The 23,478-nt window shown below is 52.9% G+C and overlaps 1 protein-coding gene and 1 long non-coding RNA gene across 10 annotated transcripts in view; one reads left to right on the top strand and one right to left on the bottom strand.

Annotated features, from left to right (window-relative positions):
• Nucleotides 1-23,478, top strand: part of LOC123583176 (serine/threonine-protein kinase PAK 6) — a 49,560-nt gene that overhangs the window by 5,557 nt on the left and 20,525 nt on the right. For 3 of the 9 annotated variants that reach the window (XR_006704761.1, XM_045450054.1, XM_045450055.1), the window contains exons 3-7: nucleotides 6,111-6,189; nucleotides 6,760-6,877; nucleotides 18,613-18,742; nucleotides 19,167-19,424; nucleotides 20,315-20,968. Coding sequence is in view for 8 of the 9 variants with exons in the window: in XM_045450054.1 (XP_045306010.1) it covers nucleotides 19,173-19,424; nucleotides 20,315-20,968 (906 nt within the window). In the remaining variant the exon portion in view is untranslated. The other 6 variants (XM_045450058.1, XM_045450056.1, XM_045450059.1 and 3 more) reach the window with 6 other exon arrangements.
• Nucleotides 4,170-6,753, bottom strand: LOC123583178. Its single transcript, XR_006704762.1, has 2 exons — nucleotides 6,023-6,753; nucleotides 4,170-4,611 (listed from the first exon to the last, which is right to left on the bottom strand). It is a non-coding gene; the product is annotated as an uncharacterized LOC123583178 (long non-coding RNA).

Raw genomic sequence — 23,478 nt, 5'->3', positions numbered from 1 at the left:
ATGCTCCTGTGTGCCTCCTGCCCTAACAGGGGACTGGCCCTGCCACACACACACACACACACACACCCCACCTGGGCTGCCCTGCTCCTGCAGCTTATTCAACAGGCAGCCCCAGCTCAGCCCATGCTCACTCATCAGCACCCCCCAAGGAGAGGCTTTGCCCCTCCCCCGCAGCCTCCCCTCCTGGACACTCTACGATAAACAGATCCAGCTAATTCATAAATGGATTGACTCAAGTTCTCCTTGTCCCAGGAAGCATTTTACATTTGAACCATAAGGCTGGCAGTGTCTTAAGCCAAGGAAGAGAGGAATGATGAATGTGTCTAGGAATGAGAGATTCTGGGGCAGAAGTCAGGAAAACACAGGAGACCCTTTACTTCCGGTACTTACTTACTTTTCACCAGCATATCCTATGACCACAGGCAGGAAATTAAATGTCCAGTGGCCACCATCACAGGTCAGATCCCAGAAGCAAGAGGCCTGTTGCCTGTCATCTGTCACCCTGTTACCAGGCCACAGCTGGACTTCTCTTTTCCCCTATAGTGGGTCTTGCTGGAAGGTGGTGTGTCTGGGATCCAGAAAGGTGGAGAAAGTTGGGGTCTCATACCCTGGAGAGGGACAAAGCCAGGACTGGGGGCAAGAATGCAAGGCCAGGAGCAAGCATGCGTGCAGAGCTCCTGTGGAGGAAAGGATGGGCAGACAGGCAGAGCTGCCCCCACACAGTCCATCATCCCGGCAAAGGCCGTTATGGCCGCCACTAGTGAGGACAAGCCAGTGCACACCAGGACCCCGCCATGTAAGTGTTCACATAAAGTTCCCATGGGCCACCATCCCTGTGGTAATCAAGGTGTGGGCAGAGATTAAGGAAGGAAAGACCCTGAGAAGGGATGGCAGTAGCCGCCTGGGCCCCTCCAGGCCCCTCTAAACACAGTCCAGCCCAGTCAAGCGGCAGTTAGATAGGCCACGCCTTCTAACCCTGACCCAGGGCGGATGCAGAAGGCAGAGTTCTAAGAGCACTGCAGCTGGATGGCCAGTGCTGCCAAGAGGTCACACAGCCCAGAATGTGCGGCCTTTGTGCACTTAGAGCGAAGGTGTTGCACCCAGAGGGTTGTAGATGGGGCTTGAGCAACCAACATCATGTTTCCTCAGACTCTTCCCTTCCTGGGGGTCTGGCCTGTGCTCTTACCCAGTCAGGCACAAGGCTTCTGCTTCCCCCCCCCCCCACCTCCCCTGGCCTTCCTGAAAGTCGGGCCCTGGGATCTAGGACATGGGTGCCGGTCATGGCCATGCCCCAGCCTCAGACCAGGGATGACTGCTACAGGCTGAGCGGAGAGAGGAAAGACAATGAAGGGTTTCCATTCAAGCAGCTTCCAGCTGTTCTGGCAGCAAAAATACCAGCCGGAGAGCTGACCAGCAACAGACATTTGGATGGAACTTTGGAGCCCATTAGGAGCAAGGGCTACAAAGTGATCATAGTGAGAAGATATTAAATGAATTCATCATGTCTCTAAAGTGAGTGTCCTTGGCATCTAGGTGGCTCTTTCTGTTTCCAGCCCTGCCCAGAGTAGCTCATGCCCCCATGTAACTGGCAAGGCAGCCACAGCCTGCTGTGTCCCTGCTTGAGCCCCTTGAGGTGGGTGGACAGTGGCCTCTGCATCTGGTGGCTTGCTCACATGACCAGGCCCCTTGGGCACTGCCAGGCAAGTTCAGCCTCCAGTGTCAGTTTGCGTTTGGGGTGGACAGGCCTATGTACTCCCATTGGCATAGGAAACCTAGTACAGATGCAGAATCTGAGAGAAAGGCAGGCAGAGAGAGGCTGGAGGCCTCTGGCTGTGGTGGTTTCCCTCTGCTAAGGTTCAGGATGGCACAAGGACACATCTGCCCAGCAGCTGGGCAAACACCTAATTGGGCCCAGACAGTGCTGCCACCTAGGGCTAGGGTTTTCTCTCTTGGATATGTAGTAGATAGATCTATTAGGTTGATGTAATAGCAAGTTCTCCTGGAGGATCCCTGGGATTCAGCCCCTTTGGCACCAAAACTGGGCTCTCGTGCTCCCTGTGGCAGCTGGGTACATACATGGAACGGGGGAGGGAAGTGTCCACCTTGCTCCCTTTAGCAGCTACGAGGGCTGTGGGTCAACAACCTCTCGCCCTGATGGGGGGATGCAGGTCCTCGGGACTCTGGTTCCCCAATGCTCTGGACCTCATCATTCCATCACCTTACCAAGACAGACGGACAATGTCTCCCCTGTTCTACACATCAGGAAACCAAGACTGAGGCATGCTGGAAGCCTAGAGAGGCAGAGGACTCCAATCCTGCAAGAACCCATGGTCCCTTCGGAGGGGCCGTCTTCCTCTCCAGCCTAGCAGCCCCAAGGGCTCAGCAATGTCAGCTCCCTCCATTCACGCTCCCAGACCCTCCCTAGGGCATTTGCACCTGCCTCCTGGCCCCATCAGCAGAAACACGTGGGCAGTCCCATCAGGTGAGGGGCACTGGCCCAGGCCATCCCACAAGCAGGAAGGGACAGGAGTTGAGCACCCTGGAAGAGAAGGAGAGGAAGGGGTCTTTTCCCAAGTGTGCCTCTCTCCTAGGGCTGAGGACTGCAGGGTGAGTGCAGAAGCCCCCTCTGCCCCACACGCCCAGTGCCACGTGGGGATCCTCATGCTCTGATCAGAAATGGTGCAGGGATATTCCCCACATACGCTCTGTGTCACATGACTGGCACTTGCTGGGTGGTGGTCAGGGTTGGCACAAGGAGGCAAACGTTCCCCCACCAACTGTTCACTGACACTTGACCCCACATAGTCAAGTCACATAAGACAGTCCTTGGAACTAGGGACCTCTGGGCAGCACAGATAAGAGAATGGGCTAGGGGCAGATGTACTTGGGTTGAAATTTTGGTTCTACGCTCAGTCACTACAAGACCTTGAGCAAGTTCCTTCACCACTCTGAGCCTGTTTCCTTGTGTGTAAAGTGAGAATATAATAGTATAGTACTTCTGTGCTGGGCGGTTGTAAAGACTTGAGTGAGATAGTATGTGGGAATGGCTTAGCATGGGGCTAGCCCAATGGAAGCATTCACTAATTGGCAGGCATTTTATTTCTATTATTAGAGGAGGGCAGATTCACCTAGAGAAACGAGCCCTGGAAGGAATAAGTGAGCTTGTCAGCAATTCTTGATCCCCAGGAAGCTTCTCGAGTCACGGAGCAGAAAGGTGCAGGGGAAGGATAATGTGTTTTTGTTTCTAAACCACAAGTAGATCCGTATCTTTCCTCTCTGGCCCTAACCTGGGCTCTCAGCCCTGGCAGTAGGTGCTCGGATGTTACAACAGTCCCCACAGGCTGAGAGCTAGCTAGCTGGGAAGCACTCGCCCAGCCCAGTGTGCCTGCCCCGATGCCCTCTCAGACAGTACTGCTTGGCCAATGCCCCAGAGCTGGCGAGGCTCCAGCAGCATCGCCCAGGGTGAAATGTCAGCTTTCAGTGTCCCTGGCCAGAGCTCCTGCCCCATTTGTAGAATGGCAGCGCATGGACAAGCAGAAGGCCTATGTCAGCCACCAGGGCTCTTCAAATAAGGGTGTGCCTGGTCCTTTTCTCTGTGCTCAGCACTGCAACCTGGGAACAGGGCCAGAGGGAGGCACATGGACGCTGGAGGAGACACTGTCCCCCAGAGTGTTCCTGCCACTGCCTGGGCGAGGCTGAGTCAGGCGTGGATCAGAAGAGGATGGGGTGGGGGTGGGGGTACTCACATACCACAATTGACCACTCAGGATCCATTCTGCACATACCAGTTGTCCCAATTTGCAAATGGTCATTGAACCCAGTGCAGCAGACCCACCTGTAGATGTGACTCGAAGTGCAGAAACTTGGGGTTGGGATGGGTCCAAGAGGTCTTGTCTAGTATCCAGGATGGGAACCTTTTCTCTAGCATATCTGACGGATAGTTATCTCGGTTCTTGCATACCTACAGTGATGGGGCATGCACTGCCTCCTATGTCAGTTATATTTGAGAGTCTCCACCCTCCTCCAGCTCCAAACCCCATCTCTGCTCCCAAAGGACGCCAGGGTTCCCTAGACTCACTCCTAAAGGGTGAGGATGGGACTTGCCTAGTAGCCTTTCTGCGACACCCACGCTTGGATTCAAACCAAATCAAATACCAGTTCAATTCTGATAATATTCTAATGCCCACACTTTATTGTAGCTCAACAGTTCAAACTGCTTGGGGCTCTGGTTTGGGTATAGAAGTTATTTGTATTAAAAGAAAATAATTCACGCGTGCATTTGTGAGTCAGGAAAAAATCTTTTAGGGTGTTGATTCTAGGTTCAACAACGCAGCGCAGTTCATTCTAGCTTGGCTCACCGTTCATTTCAAATCCCCCACAACCACTTCCCCGAACCCTCCCACCCAGCACACCCTGCTTCCAGTAGCCAGCAGTCAGCCAGTGCTCCTACATCGCTAGGTACTTAATCTGTGGGGAAAGCCATACGTGTGTACCAGCTGCCCCTGCCCTGCCACATGGTCCCATCAACCTAGGCTCAGCAGGCAGCTTCCTGGAGGGAGCAGGCCACAGGAGATCAGGGGTTGGCTCATGAGGTCAGGCCTCAGTGTTACCCTGTCAGAGGAAAGAGAAAGAATCCACTTGGGAAAGACACAGAGAGGAGGAGGGAAGACAGAAGGTAAGGACAGGAGCAGAGTGCATGGAGGAGGGCAGCGGGGGTACCAGCCATTAGCTGCCCAGCTTCTACACCACTAACCCAGGGCTCACAGGGACAGCATCTCCGCAGGCACCACTATTATGCTTCCTCCCCCCAACCCCCGGGAAGGGGGGGCTGTAGTGTAGCCAGACAGAGTGCAGGTGTTTGGGGCTGGCAAATTCCCACTAGCCACCTTAGCTCGATTTGGCAGGAGGCTATAGTAAACCATGCATAAACAATAGAGCCTACGTGTAAATGCTTTATCTATAAATTGCACTGATATATCTAAAGAAATCAGTGAACAAAAATGATACATGGCAATAGGACCTCGATTAATAACAAAAGTTTGAGGCACCCAACAATGACAATAATCCCAGCACTGTCCTCAGTCCCACTCTGTGACACTGGTAGTCACCCAGCCACTGCTTGGGGGCAGCCATTTAGGGTCTAGATATACCGAATTTCCAAGCCAGAATGCCCTCAGCATTCAGTCAGATACAGCCCTCTCTGGGGGCCCAAGTCTAGAACAGCAAGTCCCTTGTGTAGGGAAGTGACAGGCACACGGCCTCTGCCCCTCACCCACAACAAATACCCTCTAATTCAAAAGAAGCAGGGTAAAGGGCAAGCAGGAGTGAGCCATTCCCAATGGCCATCATGCTCCTAGGCCAGGGAACTGCTGGGGACTGCTGCGGACAGCTAGGGGAGGCCAGCTCTGTAACCAGGCCCATTCTCTGGGAGGGCAGGGCTCCTGGAAGCTCTCTTTTTCCCAGAGGTCCCCTACTGGGGAATCCTGAGGCCACAGGTTCTCAGAACTGAGCAGGTTCTGACAAGGGAATTGGAATCTATTTAAATCTTGGCTTTCCTGCCTGCTCAAGAGAACTACCCCAAAATAGTCTCAGGGCATTGTCCAGATGGGACTGACAGGCCAAAATGCCAGATTTTAGGCCTCCAGCTGAGGCTCCCCAGGGTGTGTAGGTGGGTGCACTCAGCCCCCTGCACCTCTGAATATCCGGGAGGAGTCGGCAAGGCGGCCTCCAGATGTGCATCTGCAATGCAAATTAATGAGCTAATTGCACAGCGAGGCGCTCAGCGGATAATCCAGGTCAGGCCTCTGCGCGGCCGTCCAGGGGGCCATGGGGCCACCGGCAGGTCGCAGCGGGCCCGACCGAGATCAGGACCCCGAGGCGAAGTACCGGCCGGAGCCGGGGCAGAGCACTTAGAGGAAAAGGCTAGAGAAGGGGGACCCCCCTCGGGCAGACAGAGGCTCCTGGCCGCGGCCCCGGCACCCCTAGCCGACTTTTCCCGGGCTTTGTGTTCGCCTTGTCCTACCTGAGGCCACACCCTGAAATCAAACTCGCGACCAGGTGAAGCCGGCGCTGCACAAACAAGTAAGTGCGGCCTGTCTTCGTCGTTCTAGGCGCCGAGGTCCCTCCCGCGGAGGGCGGGCCCGGCTCCCGCGGCCGCTTCGAGCTCTCCAGGGACTTTCCGCTCGGCAGGTGGGTGCCCCGGCCACCCCGCGAGGCTGGCGACCCCTCCCCGGGCTGGGGCCGGGACGTGCGGACAGGTCTCCCCGCCCGCACGGCCCCCTTTCCCCGCGCTTTCATTCCCCAAAGTTCAGGGCTGGCCGGCGCCCTGTGCGCGCAGGAGCGGCCGTGGGGAGGGCGCCGCGCGGAGAGGCCCTGAGCGCCAGGACCGAGAGCTGGCGCAGCTGGGAGCGCGACCGACCTCCGCGTGTGCGCCGGCGCTTCCGGCCTGGCTGCCGCGGCTGCTGAGGCGCGGGGCTGGGGGATTCGCGTCCCGGAGGGCACCCCACTCCCGCCCAGGAGGTGGGGCCGGTGACCGCGCCGGCTCGGAGCGCGGTGGGGACAGGGGCCTGAAGCGGTGCTGCGCCCACTGCCCCTCCTCCCCGTGCTCTGCGCGGGGAGCCCGCCACCTCCCCTTGTACCTGAGATGGTGGCTCGGTCGGGAGGCAGGCCTGGGGCGGTTCCGAATTCTGGCCAGTCGCAACATCCGTGGAGACATGTACTACATATTTCACGATGAATTTCTGATCTGTTTCCACCCAGGCCTCGGACTGCGGGCCAGGGAGGGTCCTCAGTCTTCCCTCTCCTCGGTGCCTGAGAGCTCTGCCCACTGAAGGGTGAGGAGTCAGGAGGAAGAACAGGGGAGGAAGGCAGCCAGGAGGTGAGTGAGGAACCTTCAGCCCTGGTAGGGTGTCCAGCAGCCTTCTCAAGACCTCCTTGAGAGACAGGCTGGAAGGGTCAGTGGGCAGGCAGGTGCCCCCCCTGGGTTGGCCCATTCTTGGTACTGTCAGGCAGGGGCAGTGGCCCTTTCTAGGTGCCATTTCTCAGTCCTTAATGAACGTGCATTGCTACTTACACCAGCCCAGCCCACATGCTCCACCTGCCCCTGACCCAGCCTCTGCTGTCACCGGGTGTGATGCCTGTCTGGGGCAAGTCAGTGTCACCAAGGCTGGTGTGCTGAATTTATGCTTGGGAAAGAGGCTCCCAAACAGGAAGGGCAGTAGCAGGCCCCGTGTCTGTGCTCTGAGCAGGCCAGGAGGCAGCTCCAGGCAGAGGTCCTGTTTGGCCAATCCCAGCCGCTAGCTCATTCCCCAGATCTCCAACCTGCTAAAATCCATCCAGCTTATCTCACAATGGGTGAGTGGCACCCTATCTGGGATGTAGACGCTGCTAGGAACACCAAGGGCTAAGACACAAAGAGCTTCCGGGGTGTGGGCTGTGTTTTCTGTGTCTTGCCCTATTCTGGTGTGTTTTTGGCTCCCCTGACTTGTTTTTCAAGGTAGGGGAAGAGAGGGAGGTCAGGTCTATGTCTGCCCTCGGGTCTTTTGGAACTGAGCAGCATATACTATCATACCGCAAGTTCTCCTCAGGCCATACATAGGACAGTAGCTGAGAACACATTTGGAACCAGAAAGAGCTGGGTTCGAATTCTGGCTTGGCCTTTTATTCCCTAAGCAAGTTGTTTTACTTCTCTCTAAACTTTATATGAAACAGAGCAGTCGTGCCTTCCTCATAAGACAGTTGTGAGAAGTCACAGTGATAAAGAATAAATGTAGACCACCCCCAGCAGTGAGCCACCTCCCAGCCTCCAGTATTACTTTGGAAATTTTAAACTACCTGAACCCTCCCCTCTTGGAAAACTTTGAGAATGGTCTGGTTCTGTGTCAGGAGCTTGTGAAGGGGTTAGAACAAGCCATGAGAGTAATGTAAAAGTAGATGGTCCATACAGGGCAGGTAGTGAGGTAGCCTAGGGAAGGGGCCATTTCTGGAAGAGGGTCCAGCTTTGGAGACAGAGATAGCAGTATGTTCTGTACATGTCACAGGTACTCACATGTCCATGGGTGCCCCTGGACACACTGTTGCCACAGGGCTGCCTAGGACAGAGGGGGCCTCTGCCCTCAGTGGCTGTGTGATCTGGGGCAGGTCATTTGACTTTTCTGGGCACCAGGCATGTTAGAAAAGCTTGGAGTCAGAGACATGGGGTTTGAATAACAGCTCTACCACTTACCATCTCGGACAGTCTTACTCTCTGAGCCTCAGTTTCTTCACCTGTAAAACAAAGCTCATAATATCTACCCTGTAGTGTCATGACCATTAAATGCACTAATAAAAAGCACCTAGAACAGGGTCTGACACGTGCTAGGCACTTTACACCTGCACGTGTGTAGTATATTCCAGAAAGCTTTCCGCCTTCCTCTCCCAGCCACCTTCCATCTTTAAGATGCACCCAGTAAAGCAGGTGTGAGCCATCTCACAGTAATGTGAGTGTAAAATGAAGAGAACAAGACAGAGACATAGAAAGTTAAGGGCTGTAAAACAGAAGTCTTTTTGTGTGATTAGGGGCCTTAATCCTGTGACTAGGGGACTCTAGAGGTTCTTCTGGCTAGGCCCCAAGGACTCTGTGATGAGGGCTCAGGCCCCTGCATGTGGAGGCTGCTGAGAAGCTGGAATGGTGATAGAGATGCCTGGCCTGCAGCCCTCCCCGGAAGGCCATTCTTCACTCTTCCCTTGGACATAACCCCATGCCCAGGAAAGCCCAGTGCTGTGGATTCTAAGTACACTGAACATAGGTCAGAGGGCTGCTCTGGCTTGAGCCGCTGCTGGAGTGCAACAGAGATGCTGGCCCCCGAGGCGGGCCTGAGTCAATATTGACCTTCCTGGCTGGCCAGCCTGGCTCTTCGGCCTCTCATTCAGTTGGAGTGTTGACACAAGAGGTTGAATGAGATTTATTATCATATTCTTTTCAAGAACAGCTCCTGTATCTCTCCCCTGGGGATTCACTGGGACCTGTAGTGTGGGAATGGTGACAAGAGCAGGGAGTCCAGACATTTTGGCTTGTGTGCATAGTGCCCTCTGCCCTGCATCCTCAGCTTCTCTCTGGGCCTGTCCAGTGGGACAGCAAAACCTCAGGGGACTGCTCAGCATCCTGGGGACACTGTGCTTCGAGCAGTGGTGGTTAGGGGCACAGCCTGGGTCTAGGGCCCACCCATCCTGCAGGTGACAGCTGGACAGAAGTACAAATGAAATTCTTTCCAGCCCCTTCCCCCTAGTGAAACTTCGGGGGCCAGGAAATGGTGCTAGGATGCCACCTCTCCTGACTCACATTATGTGATGAGGGGCAGATGGCAGGCCCAGACCCCTTCTAGAGGCTGAGGGAGGATAGAGATCAGCTTCATACAAAGGATGAGCGGCAAGGGGACAGAAGGACAGAGGGCAGGGGCCTCGGGAAGGAGGAAGAGCCCCCATCACCGAGTGTATCCAAACAGGGCACAAGAGCAGGTATAGACACCTCCCTGTCAGGAATGCCACTGAGTGACTGAAAGTTGGCCAGGGATGGAGGGGAGGCCAGACTCCTCAAGCAAGTCCCATAGCACGTGCATCACCATCTCTTCTGTTGCGCAGTGAAGATCAGGGTGGGGTAGCCTGATGTGTAGCCACATCTCTTTGGAAAAGCAAGCCACACTGCATGAGATTGAGCATTTTGTTTTATTCACCATGGTCCCTAGAACCCGGAGCAGAGTCAATGCACAGTAAATGAATTTTTTGAATCAATGAATGAATAACATAATTTTATGTCTAAATGAACTCCAGAAGGTAAGTTTTGAGAAAAATATTCCTGGCCAGTAAGAATCCTTCAGTGAAAGGCTGGCTTCTGTCCATGGTCTTCTCAATCAGGGGGCCAGTGAGGCCTGTCGTTCTTCACAGAAAGACGTGTGGGATGACAGTTCCCAAAGAGTGTTATAAAGAGGGCAGACAGGGGCCCCTGGGTGGCTCAGCCGGTTAAGCGGCCGACTTCAGCTCGGGTCATGATCTCGCGGTCCGTGAGTTCGAGCCCCGCGTCGGGCTCTGTGCTGACAGCTCAGAGCCTGGAGCCTGTTTCATATTCTGTGTCTCCCTCTCTCTGACCCTCCCCCGTTCATGCTCTGTCTCTCTCTGTCTCAAAAATAAATAAAACGTTAAAAAAAAAAAATTAAAAAAAAAAAAAAAAGAGGGCAGACAACCTATTGACAAATCTCTGGGTGGAAGGGCCCAGCTCTGGGGGTGACACGGTCCTTTGAAGGCCAGTCTGTGACCGGATGGTGGCAGTAGTGGGGGTACCTTTCTAAGTGCTGTAGAACGCAGGGGGCTTACCTCTATGTCAGCGCCATGATTCTACAATAGTTCCTTTCCCAAGGCCTCATGAATGGGCCTGAGAATGACACAGGGTGTTGTGCTCCTGCCTGCAGCAGTGTTCACATCAGGTTGGATAGACACAAGTCTCCCCTTCTCTGCTGCTCTCCTTGGGCAAATGACTTAATCTCCGTAACATGGGTTTCCTCATCTGCATAATGGGTACAGTAATAGTCCTGCCTTATATAAAGGCTTGTGGTAAGGAGATCCTGTCTGTGACATGATCAGCCCCGAGCCTGGTGCTTACAGTCCGCACTCCCTGAGTGATGACTGACTGAGTGGGTATTTACTAAAAATACCTAAAATTGCTCCTTGAGTTGCAGCAGGTACTGTTTCTCTCCTCACCGTACCTGGAGTAGTGAGCTGGCAGAGGTGAATGAGTCCACTCCCTGGTCACCACCAGAAATGCTACAGCCTAAGAAGGAGGAGAGCAGGCCAAGGTCACATGAAGGAACTTAGGAACCCCACGCTCTGGGGCCACGCTCAGCCGGCACTCAGCTCTGATAAGCAGACACTGAGCCTCCCTCAGCGGAAGCCCATGTGTCTCTCCACTCTGGCTCACTGGCACTTGGAGTGGGGCCCAGGGTGCAGCTGCCTTCTCATTTCCCCGTCGCCCATGAAGGGGAATCCCACCAGCCTCATTCCTTTTAAAAAAATGTTTTAATGTTTATTATTTTTGAGAGAGACAGAGAGAGAGAGAGAGAGAGAGAGAGACAGAGCGTGAGCGGGGGAGGGGGAGAAAGAGAGGAGGCACAGAATCCGAGGCAGGCTCCAGGCTCTGAGCTGTCAGTCCAATGCAGGGCTCAAACCCACAAGCCGTGAGATCATGATCTGAGCTGAAGTCGGATGCTTAACCGACTAAGCCACCCAGGCGCCCCTCCACCCGCCTTATTCCTAAGAATTTACCAATATCTCAGGATGGACAACAACCAGCCAAATCCTGCCCCCTTCAGAGTCACTGCAAACTCCTTTGGACTCACTTCCTGGAAGCCACCTTCCAAGTCTGCTGCCCATTTTTGTGGATTCCTTCAGTAGGCTACAAGTCCTTCCCTTGAGAGGGATTTGATGTGTGGAAACAGCCAAAACCCACTCAAAGCTGGCTGCGGAAGGTAACGTAGGTGACTGTGTTAGACACGCCCTCACCACTAGCGAAACAGCTCGGTGGGCCTGGCCCTCCCCGCTGGCAGATGGATGTCTTAGAGAAGCAGTTTGTGAGGGTCACCCACCCACTGCAGCTGTCCTGCTTGTCCCCACTGTGGACTCTAGACCAGCCTAGCCACAGTGCCTGGCTCTGGGGGGTCCACCACCCAAACCCCTTCTAGTCATGGAACAGTAGCATCAGCCACAAAGCTCTGCCCAGCACTCCTTGAGCCGAGCCTGCAGGTTGCCTGGCTTTAGGCTGAGACCCTGTGCTGGAAAGAATACACTCCTGCTGCTTCTGTAGCTCTTCTCATGTATGCCAGGCCCTGATATACCAGCCATCACCATGAGCTCTTTGGAGCATTTTACCCACCCCTTGTAGGGCAAAACCAAAACCTGGTTCCAAACGAAGTAAGGGTCAGCCTGCAAGTCAGGACAGCCCTAATCCCCTCTGGCTTCTGACTCACAGATCAGCCCAGGATAAAAAACCTAGCAATCTTGATGGAGGGAGCTGGCCCTGGCCGCCCCCCTTCTCCACACTCCCATGAGTTTACTCGGGCTGCTCGGCCCCATGCCTATTCACAGACACCCCCAGGAAAGAGACTGAAACAGCCCAACTCCCTGAGGTCAGGCATGGTGGACAGAGCAGGGGCTTTGGAACCAAATGTGGGTTCAGACCCCAACTCAGTTATTTCCTGATTTTATCCCGTTGGGCAAGTTATGTAGCCTCTCTAGAGTTATGTAGCCTCATCTAGAGTTGTGGGTAATAATGATAATTCCTACCTCCCTCCGGTTGTAGTGAGAATTAAGTGAATTGATCCTTGGAAAGAGCCTAGCACATTTCCTTTCTGGCTCCTGCTCCTCTGACAGGACAGTCATACCATACCCGTCAGTGACGCTGGGCCTGTGGCTCCCTGAACTCTCCCACCAGCTCCACCCTCGGGTTTACTGGGTGTGGCAGCATTTCCTCCAGAAAGCCTCTGCCAGGAACTGACAGGCTTCCCATCTGCCAGAGTCTGGCTGGAGGAAACAGCCTCAGCAGGAGCTGTGCCTGGAGAGCTTCCTTCTCAAACTGGTTTGGGCAGGGTTCTTTGCTCCTGGTGCTGGGCATCCCCCTCTGGTCCAGTCAGGGGCCAGCCAGCCAGCAGGTGATGTCTGCAGACATTCAGAAAAGGAGAGTTCCAGGGGTGCCTGGGTAGCTCAGTTAGTTAAGCATCCAACTCTTAATTTTGGCTCAGGTCATGATCTCACCGTTCATGGGTTTGAGCCCCTCATCACACTCTGAGATGACAGTGGGGAACCTGCTTGGGATTCTCTGTCTCCTTTTCTCTCTGCCCCTCCCCAGCTCATGCACGCATGCACTCACTTGTGTGCTCTCTCTCTCTCTCTCTCTCTCTCTTAAAAATAAATAAATAAACGTTTAAAAAAGAAGAAGGAGAAGAAGAGGAAAGTTCAAAGCATTCCTCAATCACAAGGATGGATCCCAGCCTAGAAAAGAACCCTCAGCCTCTCCCTCCCCTGTATGGGGATGAGGTGTCAGACAGGAGGCGCTGGGTCAGCGAAGGCCACCCTGAGCCTGAGCTGGTGCTCTGCTTCTGCCCAGTTGCCCTTCAGAGTGTCAGGTCCAGGGGGTTTCCATTGGGTTAGGCAGGAGGAAAGGCAGGGGCTGGCTCGCAGAGGAAGAATCCTCCTCCTCCCTTGTTCCCCCTCCCTCCTCAGGGGTATCTTCTTTGAGGAAAGCCCCTCTGCTGGGTGAATGGAGTGTGGATGCACAGAGGTGGAGACACTGGGATGGCAACTTTAAAGGCTAGCATGGGCTGATTTACCACTGCGGCCTCATGGTTGAGGCAGCAACCACCTTCCTTCAGCCCCTGGGCCCTTGGTCTTGGGTCAGAAGGTAGGAAACTGGGGTAGAAAATGGAGATCTAGAAATGGCCAGTCAAGGCCCCTGTCTGGGCAGGTGATGTGCTCCAAGGACACAGGTCCTGCAGAGAGATGCAGGATGTCTTTGTCTCAGGTGTTTCCACACCCAGTGACCGGGCAACATTGGACACTTGAGTGGATGAGTATGTCTCTTAGAAACTCAGTTCTCATGATCACTCTTTAAACATGTTTTGTTTTCTTTAGAAGGAGATCTCGGAAAGGATCCCCTACTCCTAACCTTTGCCATCAAGCATTAGGCTTTGGACAAAGGAAACCTTGGTAGTTCCGTTTATCCCTGGGACGCATGGGTGTGAAGGTTTTGGCCCCAGCAGACCAGCGGCTCCAGGAGAGCCCACCAAACTTGGGACCCCATGCAGTCACCCACACTAGACCTGGGGCAGGCAATGGCCTGTCTGTGGGTTTCGCCTTCTCCCATCCCCTCATCACCGCCTCCAGCTTATTATTTTACCTTTCACATCTAGATCTGATTCATTTCAGGATATGACATGAATTAATTTTTTTTCCATATGGATATCTAATTGCTACAGCTACGTTTATTGAAAAGATCATCTGTTCTCTACCATATTGCAATGTCACCTTTGTCATAAATTAAGTGACCTTATGACTGGATCTATTTCTGGATTCTCTCTTCTGTTCCATTGGGCTATTTGTCAATCCTTGTGCCAGTTCCACACTATATCAATTTTTGTACTATTATAATAAATCCTTGATATATAGTAGGGTAATCCTTCAACCTTGTTCTTCAAGATTATCTTTAGTATTCCTGATTCTTTGTTTCTCTGTACATTGTTTTTGTTTTTTTTAAATTGGCTTTTTTTTAGAGTTTATTTCTTTTGAGAGAGAGAGAGCATGAGAAGGAGAGGGGCAGAGAAAGGAGAGAGAATCCCAAGCAGGCTCCACACTGTCAGCACAGAGCCTGACGGCTCGAACTCACAAACCGTGAGATCATGACCTGAGCTGAAATCAAGAGTCGGACTCCCAAACGACCGAGCCACCCAGGTGCCCTAAAGCCTGTTTTTCTCCTTGTGTTTGTTTGTTTGTTTGTTTTTAGAGAGAGAGAGACTGTGTGAGTGGGGGAGGGGGAAAGTGGTGGGGGGAGAGAGAGAGAGACTGTGTGAGAGAGAGAGAGAGAGAGAGGGAGAGAATCTTAAGCAGGCTCCATGCTCAGTAGAGAGCTGGACACAGGGCTCAATCCCAGGACCCTGGGATCATGACCTGAGTCAAAATCAAGAGTTGGATGCTCCACTGACTAAGCCATCCAGGTGCCCCCTTATGTTTCCTTGTACATTTTGTAATCGGTTTGTCAATTTCGACCAAAAGAAATATGCTGGGATGTTGACTGTGATTGAAACAAATTTGTAAGTTAATTCAGAAATAATTGGTATCTTTGTATCAATGAGTTTTCCAGTCTGTGAACATTCTTTAATATCTTTAATAATGTTTTATACTTCTCAATGTAGGGACCTTGCACATATTTGATTAGACTTATTCCTAGGTATTTGACATTTTTAATGTAAAATGGTAAATGGTATCTGAGGGATTGTTTCCATGGTAACGCTTCTGATGGCAAATGACAAGGCTTTTTTTCCCCCTCCTGAGGCCATTTCTCCAACTTTTGGACACCAACTGGGTATTCAACAATTCAGTTCAATTCTGACACTACCTGGAGTCCGCACAGACCCCACAGGCTCAGTCCCACAACCCGCCCCCCCCCCCCGCCCCTCCCCCCACACACATTGCAGATGCCAGTTGTGAGTCTTGGGCCACACGTCAGGCTTGACCAACTGGCTATAGTTGAATGTTCCCATGAGCCCCTTCTCAGGTTCTATAATTTACTAAAATGGCTCATGGAACTCAGGGAGGCACTTTACTTACTATTACTCATTCTTATAAAAGATAAAACCCTTGGGCGCCTGGGTGGCTCAGTCAGTTAGGTATCTGACTTCACGTCAGATCATGATCTCCCTGTTCACGAGTTCGAGCCCCATGTCGGGCTCTCTGCTGACAGCTCAGAGCCTGGAGCCTGCTTTGGATTCTGTGTTTCCCCTCTGTCCCTCCCCTGCTTGCACTCTCTCTCTCTCTCTCTCTCTCTCAAAAACAAATAAACATTAAAAAAATTTTTTTTGTAACTTAAAAGAGATACAACCCAGGCACAGCCAAAGGAAAGAGATACATAGGGCCAGGTATGGGGCAGGACCGAGCTTCTTCCACGCCCTCTTGGTGCTTCACCCTCCCAGAACCTTGATGGGTGCGCCAACACGGAAGCTCCCTGCTTCCTGTCATTTAAGGGTTTTTATGGAGGCCTCACTGCACAGGTATGCTTGATCGAATCATTGGCCATTGATGAGTAACTCAATCTCCAGCCCCTCTCCTTCCCCAGAGGTGAGGCCGGGCTGAAAGATTCTTTCCATTTGGGATTCCAAGGGTTTGGGGAGTTGTGTGCCAGGAACAGGAAACTAAAATCAAATATCTATTTCCTATTGTACCCCAGAATCTTTAAAATTTTATTTCCAGAGCACCTGGATAGCTCAGTCAGTTAAGCATCTGACTTGGGCTCACTGTTGGCTCTGCTGTCAGTGCTGAGCCCGCTTCAGATGCTCTGTCCCCCTCTCTCTGTGCCCCTCCCCTGCTTGCACTATCTCTCAAAAATAAACATTAAAAAAATTTTTTTTTATATGTACATGGAGCTGACCCCATGTACACATTTAAAATTTTATTTTCTATTTGTTTATTGTTGGTATGAAGAAATACAACTGATTTTTTTATATTGACCTTAAATTCACCTAATTCCAACGATTTGTATGTAGTCCTTTCTCGATTTTCTATGTAAACAAATCATGTTGTCCCAGATAGTGTTAGTCTCACCACACTTGGGATGAGTCTTAACAGCCTCTCTTTAGGTGGGGGTTTCCCACTAGCTCAGTGATTGGCTCTGATTATTTTATTTTATTTGGACATGATGGCCTGATTACAACAGCCATTTTCTTTCTTTCTTTCTTTCTTTTTTTAACTGTTTATTTTATTTTTGAGAGAAAGGGGGGGAGGGGCAAACGGGGGGGGTGGACAGAGGATCTGAAGAGGGCTCTGTGCTGACAGCAGTGAGCCTGATGTAGGGCTCAAACTCATGAACTGTGAGATCATGACCTGAGCTGAAGTTGGATGCATAACCGACTGAGCCACCCAGGTGCCCCTGGCTCTGATTTCTGACTCTCTTCCCCCCTCCTCTAAATCCTGAGTTCAGTTCATTGCTTCCAGCTGCTCCCCACACCCATCACCACAACTCTGGGTCCTAGGACTCTGTGGTGTCCTTTTTCCTCCAGCCTTTTCTGCTGCCCCTGGGAAAAATTTGTTCCCAGGAGGGGACCCAGGAGGGGGATACTAGAGCCATTTACTATTTGCTAAAGATGCTATCCTTGTGCATTCCTACAGAATGCACTCAGGTGAGGCTGCGGAACTGGGGAGAGGGATGTTCTGGGGATAAAAGTATTAGCTGGCTCTTCTTCAGTTCTAGGGTGCATCCCTGCATCTGCATTTAAGTTCACATAGTGAGGCAGGAAGGTGGAACCATCAGTGAAGCTAATCTAGGGACAAAGGGTCTGTCTGTGAGGCTGTAAGGACAGAACTGCTGAATAAAGACTCCGGGGGCCAAAGGCTGAGAGGCAAGAGGATGTTTTACCAAACCTCAAAGTGTCTATATAATGGAGAGGTGATGAGGTGCCCAGACCCTCAAAATTAGGTGTGGTCCCTTGGCCAATGAATCTGTGAAGAAAGATATTGGACATCTTTCCCGGGTTTGTATCTGTTCATATCCCAGTATCTGCAGGGCCCTGAGTTCAGAGACAGAGATTCACAGAGAGGTAACATGTCAAAAGAAGTAGCCCCTGTTCACTGGGATGTCTGGTCACTTAAGCCTCCCGAAGCCCCCCCCCCCCCCCCCCCAGGCAGCCTTTATTAACCCTGTTTTGTAAACGAAGAGCCCTGGGACACAAATCATTTGGGTAGCTTGCTCAAAGCCTCCTCAAATTAGTGGGAGACTCCCTACAATTCACCCAACTCAACAGGTCTGTTTCATTCCAAAGGCCTTGGTCCTTGGGGGTCCCGCACATGTGGCTTTGTCTAGAGGGAGTATTAGGTAAGCTCCCAACATTAAGGTCCCATAAGTTGCTGACACTCCAAGAGGTGTGACATAGATTAACTCACATGTGGTGAGTTCCTCGTGGGAAAGCTGTGGCTATTCAAGCCTCCCTGCCTTTCTGAGCGGGTGCCAGCTGCCTCCCAGATCCGTGACCTCCTCCAGAGCCTGCTAAAGTGACTAGGAAAATGCTATTTCCGGAACAGGAGCCAAAAGAGAATGCCACAGCTCTGTATCCCAAATCTTTGGGGGGAGGGGTTGTTTGTTTTATATACAAGAACTTATGTTTACTGCTAACAAAAACAAAACCAAACACTACCAAAAAAGAGAGCTAGGGAAAGAGAGAAAATGGTCAGAAGCACAACACCAAATCTCTGGATAGATGAGTGATCCAAGCATTCATTTCAAGAAACAAATATGTCTGTTTCTTGAAACTTAGAAGTGGACTTTCCAGGTGGCATTAGAGCCCACTCAGTGTACTTGGCCCCAATAAAGAAAAAATTAAAACAAAAACAACCCCAAAACCCCACATTGAGCTGTTTTGAGCCACTTCAGGTACAAAAGTATTCAAGTGAGCCATCCTGACCAGTCTCCCTGAAGGCAGGCTGGGGTCATCACTATACCCTGGGTTTCCAGGCTCCCCATCTCAAGTCTGAGTGCCCATGTCCCTGGTAGCTGTTGACATTGCTCACAGGGCCTTAGGCAAAGCCCAGATTAGCAAGGAGAAGAATGGAGGTTTGGCTACAAGTGATGTTTTGCACAGAGTCCCGAGACTCAAGGGGAAAGGCCCAAGGGTGGGGGGGGAGTGCTTTCTTCCCTGGGGAGACCTACCCCTAGTACAGTTGTCCTCACCCACATCAGCTGTGCCCTTAACTCAGAACCTTTCTGGAATGAGGGCCAAGCACTTGGTGACCAAGAGGGCCCTTTTGGGGTCCCTGATCCTATGACACGTGGTCCCAGACTGGATAACACGTTGGCTTTTTTATGAATGTTATTTATCACATAAACAGGGATTCTGTGGTTGAACCATCCTGGGACAAACAGGAGTTGAATGTGATCTGAAAGAAAAAACAAAAAACTTTAACGTGCCGTTGGATTCGACTTACTAGTTTTGTTTAGGATTTTCCTTTTTATTCACAGGTGAGATTGGTTCAGCTTTCTTTTTCTTGTACTATTCTTACCTGGTTTAAGAGTCAAGGTTGTACGTACATGTTTCATAAAATGCATTTACCTGCTTTCTTCCCTCTTTCCCCTCTTTAAATTATTGACAGTGGAATGATATTTGTAATGGGCTTTGGATCTTAAAAAACACACCCCCAGAGTCTGCCTGCTCGGCAGGAGACTTGGCACAGACAGGCAGAGAGACAGACACCTCTTTCCCTTGTTTGTAGTCTGTGTTGGCTTATTTCTGGCACTTTTGTTGTTTCTGGGACTGCTTTGCTGGGAGCTGGCCATTTCCCTGAGGAAGTAGGGCTGAGAGGTGAGGGAAGCCCTGGGCTGGGGGAGGGAGCACTGAGAGAGGGGTGGGGGTGGGGGTAGCACCCACCTGTGTTCCCTGGACCAGGCTCCCATGAAGCCCCTCGCTGGAGCTCAGCCTGACCCTACCCACACAGGCACCATGTTCCGAAAGAAAAAGAAGAAACGCCCTGAGATCTCAGCCCCACAGAACTTCCAGCACCGTGTCCACACCTCCTTTGATCCCAAAGAAGGCAAGTTTGTGGGCCTCCCACCACAATGGCAGAACATCCTGGACACGCTTCGGCGACCCAAGCCCGTGGTGGACCCTTCTCGAATTACTCGGGTGCAGCTCCAGCCCATGAAGGTAAGGGAGGCGGCGGCAGGGATGGTCCTGCAGAGTCTGGCCTCTCCCAGTCCACAGAAGCCCGTGCCTGGCAAAACCACAAAGGCACCTGGAGGAACCACCTAATTACCAGCTATCGATTAGCTAGCTGTTTGCGTTCCCTGCTAATCAGCCTCACCCTGGGTGAGGATTGAATTTCCAGGGAGGAGGAGCCTGGGGCGTCCCTCTCTGCATGCAGGTTGGTAGGGTTGCCCGATTTAGCAAAGAAAAATACAGGATGCCCAGCAAAATTTGAATTTCAGATAACAATGAATAATCTTTCAGTATTAAGTGTATCCCAGGCAATATTTGGACCCGCAGCCCCTCTGGGGCTGGGGCTCCCAGACCAGGGGGATTTAGTTGTGTGGGTCAAAAAGGGCAAGAGCTTGGTAGGGGCTGGGGTCAGGGGCCCTGCCAGGGTTTGGAGGCCACAAAGCCAGTTAATGTGGAGAAGAGCCCTAGACTGGCCACTGCCTCCTCAAGAAGCTCTGTGTGTCTCCCATAAGGCCACAGATAGAGCTAGAGAATGACAGCAGACCCCAGGCAGGGTCTGGACCCTACCTCTGTGCCCCCTCGGCTCCCGAAGCTCAGATGCCCACACCACTTGGCGTGCTGACTCCCTGTCTGCCCTGCTGGACTGTGAGCCCCATGACAATAGGCCTTCTCCCTGTATTTCTGCCCCCACACAGGCCCAACCTGCTGTGGACCCTGGTGAGTGACTGAAAAATTAAGAAACAGCTAGATGACACAGCAAGCGAGATCCTCAGGTGTTTCTCCCAAAGGCCCCTGGGAAGGCTGTCTGATCTGGTCCAGAGCCACCCCTCCCTGCCATGAACTGGCTGCTCACCCACACTCTTTTCCCTCCCCTACAGACAGTGGTGCGGGGCAGCTCGGTGCCCATGGACGGCTACATATCAGGGCTGCTCAACGACATCCAGAAGTTGTCGGTCATCAGCTCCAACACCCTGCGTGGCCGCAGCCCCACCAGTCGGCGGCGGGCACAGTCCCTAGGGCTGCTGGGGGATGAACACTGGGCCGCTGACCCGGACATGTACCTGCAGAGCCCCCAGTCTGAGCGCACTGACCCCCATGGCCTCTACCTCAGCTGCAACGGGGGCACACCAGCAGGCCGCAAGCAGATGCCGTGGCCGGAGCCACAGAGCCCAAGAGTCCTACCCAACGGGCTGGCCACCAAGGCACAGTCGCTAGGCCCCACCGAGTTCCAGGGTGCCGCACAGCGCTGCCTGCAGTTGGGTGCCTGCCTACAGAGCTCCCCACCCGGCGCCTCACCCCCCGCAGCCACTGGTAGGCGTGGGACCAAGGTTGCCAGGCATGGTTCCGAGGAGGCCCGGCCACAGTCCTGCCTGGTGGGCTCGGCGACTGGCAGGCCAGGCGGGGAGGGCAGCCCCAGCCCTAAGACCCAGGAGAGCAGCCTTAAGCGCAGGCTGTTCCGAAGCATGTTCCTGTCTACTCCTGCCACAGCCCCTGCGAGCAGCAGCAAGCCAGGCCCTCCCTCTCAGAGCAAGGTAGGTTGGGATGGGCCCCGTCAGCAGAGCCCAGGAGCCTGGCCTTCCCCACTTACGGGGTCAGGCTAGGGAGGGCATAAGGGAACACAGTGATCAAGAAGCCAGCTCAGCCTCAGCTGAGGATTCTACCCTGAACCAAGTAAGCCCTGGTCTTCCAAACCTTAGCACAGGTGAGTCAGGTTCAGGCTGGCTCATTTTCTGGGGTGGGGTGGGGGCCTCAGAAGGGCCTTTGGTACAGTTTACATTCTTGCCCTCTGCGGTGTGTCTAGATGGGCCACACTGGCAGGCAAACACCTCTAACCATAAGCCCAGACCTTTCCCCGCCCCCAGCACCCAGAGCCAGGTGCTCTGGTGCTGGGCAGGGGCAGGGTCTCTGCCTCCCTCTTGTCAGCTTCTTTCAGCCTCCGCCCCCTGCTTGCCCCAGTGCTGTCCTCAGGTCCTGCTGAGGTTCCCTGTCCAGACTGCTTCTCCCTAAGGCATCAGGAATGTTCAGGTTTAACCCCTTCTCCGGTGAGAATGCTTTTCTTCCTCCCCTTTTCCTTTAGTGGCCGTTTGAACGTTCTGTAATGATTTATTTGGAGTCCATGTGCCCTGTGAAAAGCTAGAGCAATGAGCGTGCCTGGGCCGGGGAGCAGCAGGAGAGCTGACTTTTGGCATGTGTGACAGCCTTAAATGCACATGTTTTTCCTGTGAAATAGGAAACAGTGAAGGGAACCCTAACGGTGACATTTCTTGACAGGCAGAGGAGACTGTTCTTGCCCTTAGATGTCCTGTCCGTGGTGACAGCACCAGCCTTTCTCATTAGGCAGAATGACAAGAGGTACTCAGAGAGGGTAGGACAAGTCCCAGGTGTCTCGAATGAGTCAGGGAAGGAAACGGTGAGAGGGCCCTCGGGGTTCAGGCCTCTTGCTCCTAAAGGTTTCTGGCATCTCTAGCTCCTTCTTGAGGGGCCGGTGGAAATGAGCTCACATTGCAGCACGAGGGTGGGGAGTCAGACCTAAAAAAGTCAGACCTCCCCTCCCTGGAGGGCTTTCAGAGCAAGCCTGGCTCCTCCCATGTTGGTGGTACATGAGTGTGGTTCCAGCTAGGGGAGTGGCCTGGACCCTTAACCTTTCCAAGTCACTGGCAGCCCAAGGCATCCAGGGAAGGTTCTGGGCTTTGTGTAGTCACCGGAATGAAGGACGTGGGCTGGGCTTCCACGTGGGGTGTGGGTTTAGGGGTAGAACAAATGAGATGTGGCTTGATGTATCCATATGAGGAACATGTCTGTGAGCTGAGAGGTCTCTGGAAGGCCATCCCCTGGGGAGACACTTCCTTGAAAACCAAGGTGGGAGCAGGACAGTTCATGCTGCCCAAGAGGTGAGAACTGGTACTTGATCACTCTCTGGCCTCTTGGGAGTCCTGAGGCAGGGCTTCGGGGGTTTGGGAAAAGGGGGTGTCAACCCTGGGCTGGGCACTGACATGCATGTTTCTGAGCTCCTGCCAGCACCCCACAGCAGGGATCAGGCTGTCCACCCAGCCTCTGTCGGCCCGTCCATCCTACATACTTTACCAAGGATCTCCCATAGGCCACCACTGCTGCATGTGTGGGGCTGTCCCCTGCACCAGAGGCAGGTGGTAGTCATCTGCAGCTTGGAGATGCCACAGTTCCAGATCTAGGGGAGTAGTTTCCTTCCAGGCACCTTGGGCATGTATTTCTAAATAAATATTTTCAAGCCAGGCCTCTAAAAGGCAGGGCTGAGACTTCCTCTGAGCTGCTCTGGGCCATAGCTTCTCAACCCCTTCACTATTGACATTTGGAGCAGATGATCCTTTGCTGTAGGAGCTTTCCTGTGCACCGTAGGATATTTAACAGCATCTCTGGCTTCTGCCCACTAGATGCTGGTAGCACCTCTCAGACAGGATAACCAAAAATCTCCCCAGACATTGCCAAATGTCCCTTGGGGGATAAAATCAGCCCCAGTTGAGAACCACTGCATCCGGCTTCCTACTCCACCCCTACAGCCCCAGGAACCACCAGACCAAACCAGCAGCCAGCCTTCCGCACCTCAGCACATCCCAGGGGCTGGCTCAGGAAGCTCACAGCAGCTGTCCATGCACTGGTGCCCTAGGAGGTCAAGCCACCAATTGTCACCTCCAGCCGGAAGAGGCTCCAGGAGGGTCTGTGGCTCTAGGGCTTTTGTACCCAGCCCCAGGGAGCTTGGCCTGCAGTCACTCACTTTGGCTAAACAGCAAAAGACCTCAACCCTGAGTGGGGGCTGGAGGCCAAAGAGTTAAGACAGGAACTTGGGGGATTTAGGAGTGGTTCCACTTAGAGGCAGAAAGGCCAAATCAGAAGACCTCAAGAATCAGCAAGCCTTGGTTAAACACCTACTGTGTACCCTGTACTCTGTTAAATTCCAGGTACCTCCCATAGGACCACAGCATAGGGGTAGGGAGTTATGCTGACCAGGGCTGACATTGGCCTTGCTCCTTACTACCTAGTGACGCTGGGCAAGTTACTTAACCTT

This window comes from Leopardus geoffroyi, chromosome B3 (assembly GCF_018350155.1).
Source record: "Leopardus geoffroyi isolate Oge1 chromosome B3, O.geoffroyi_Oge1_pat1.0, whole genome shotgun sequence".
Classification (NCBI taxonomy): Eukaryota; Metazoa; Chordata; class Mammalia; order Carnivora; family Felidae; genus Leopardus; species Leopardus geoffroyi.
This window is presented reverse-complemented; position numbering and strand designations above follow the sequence as displayed.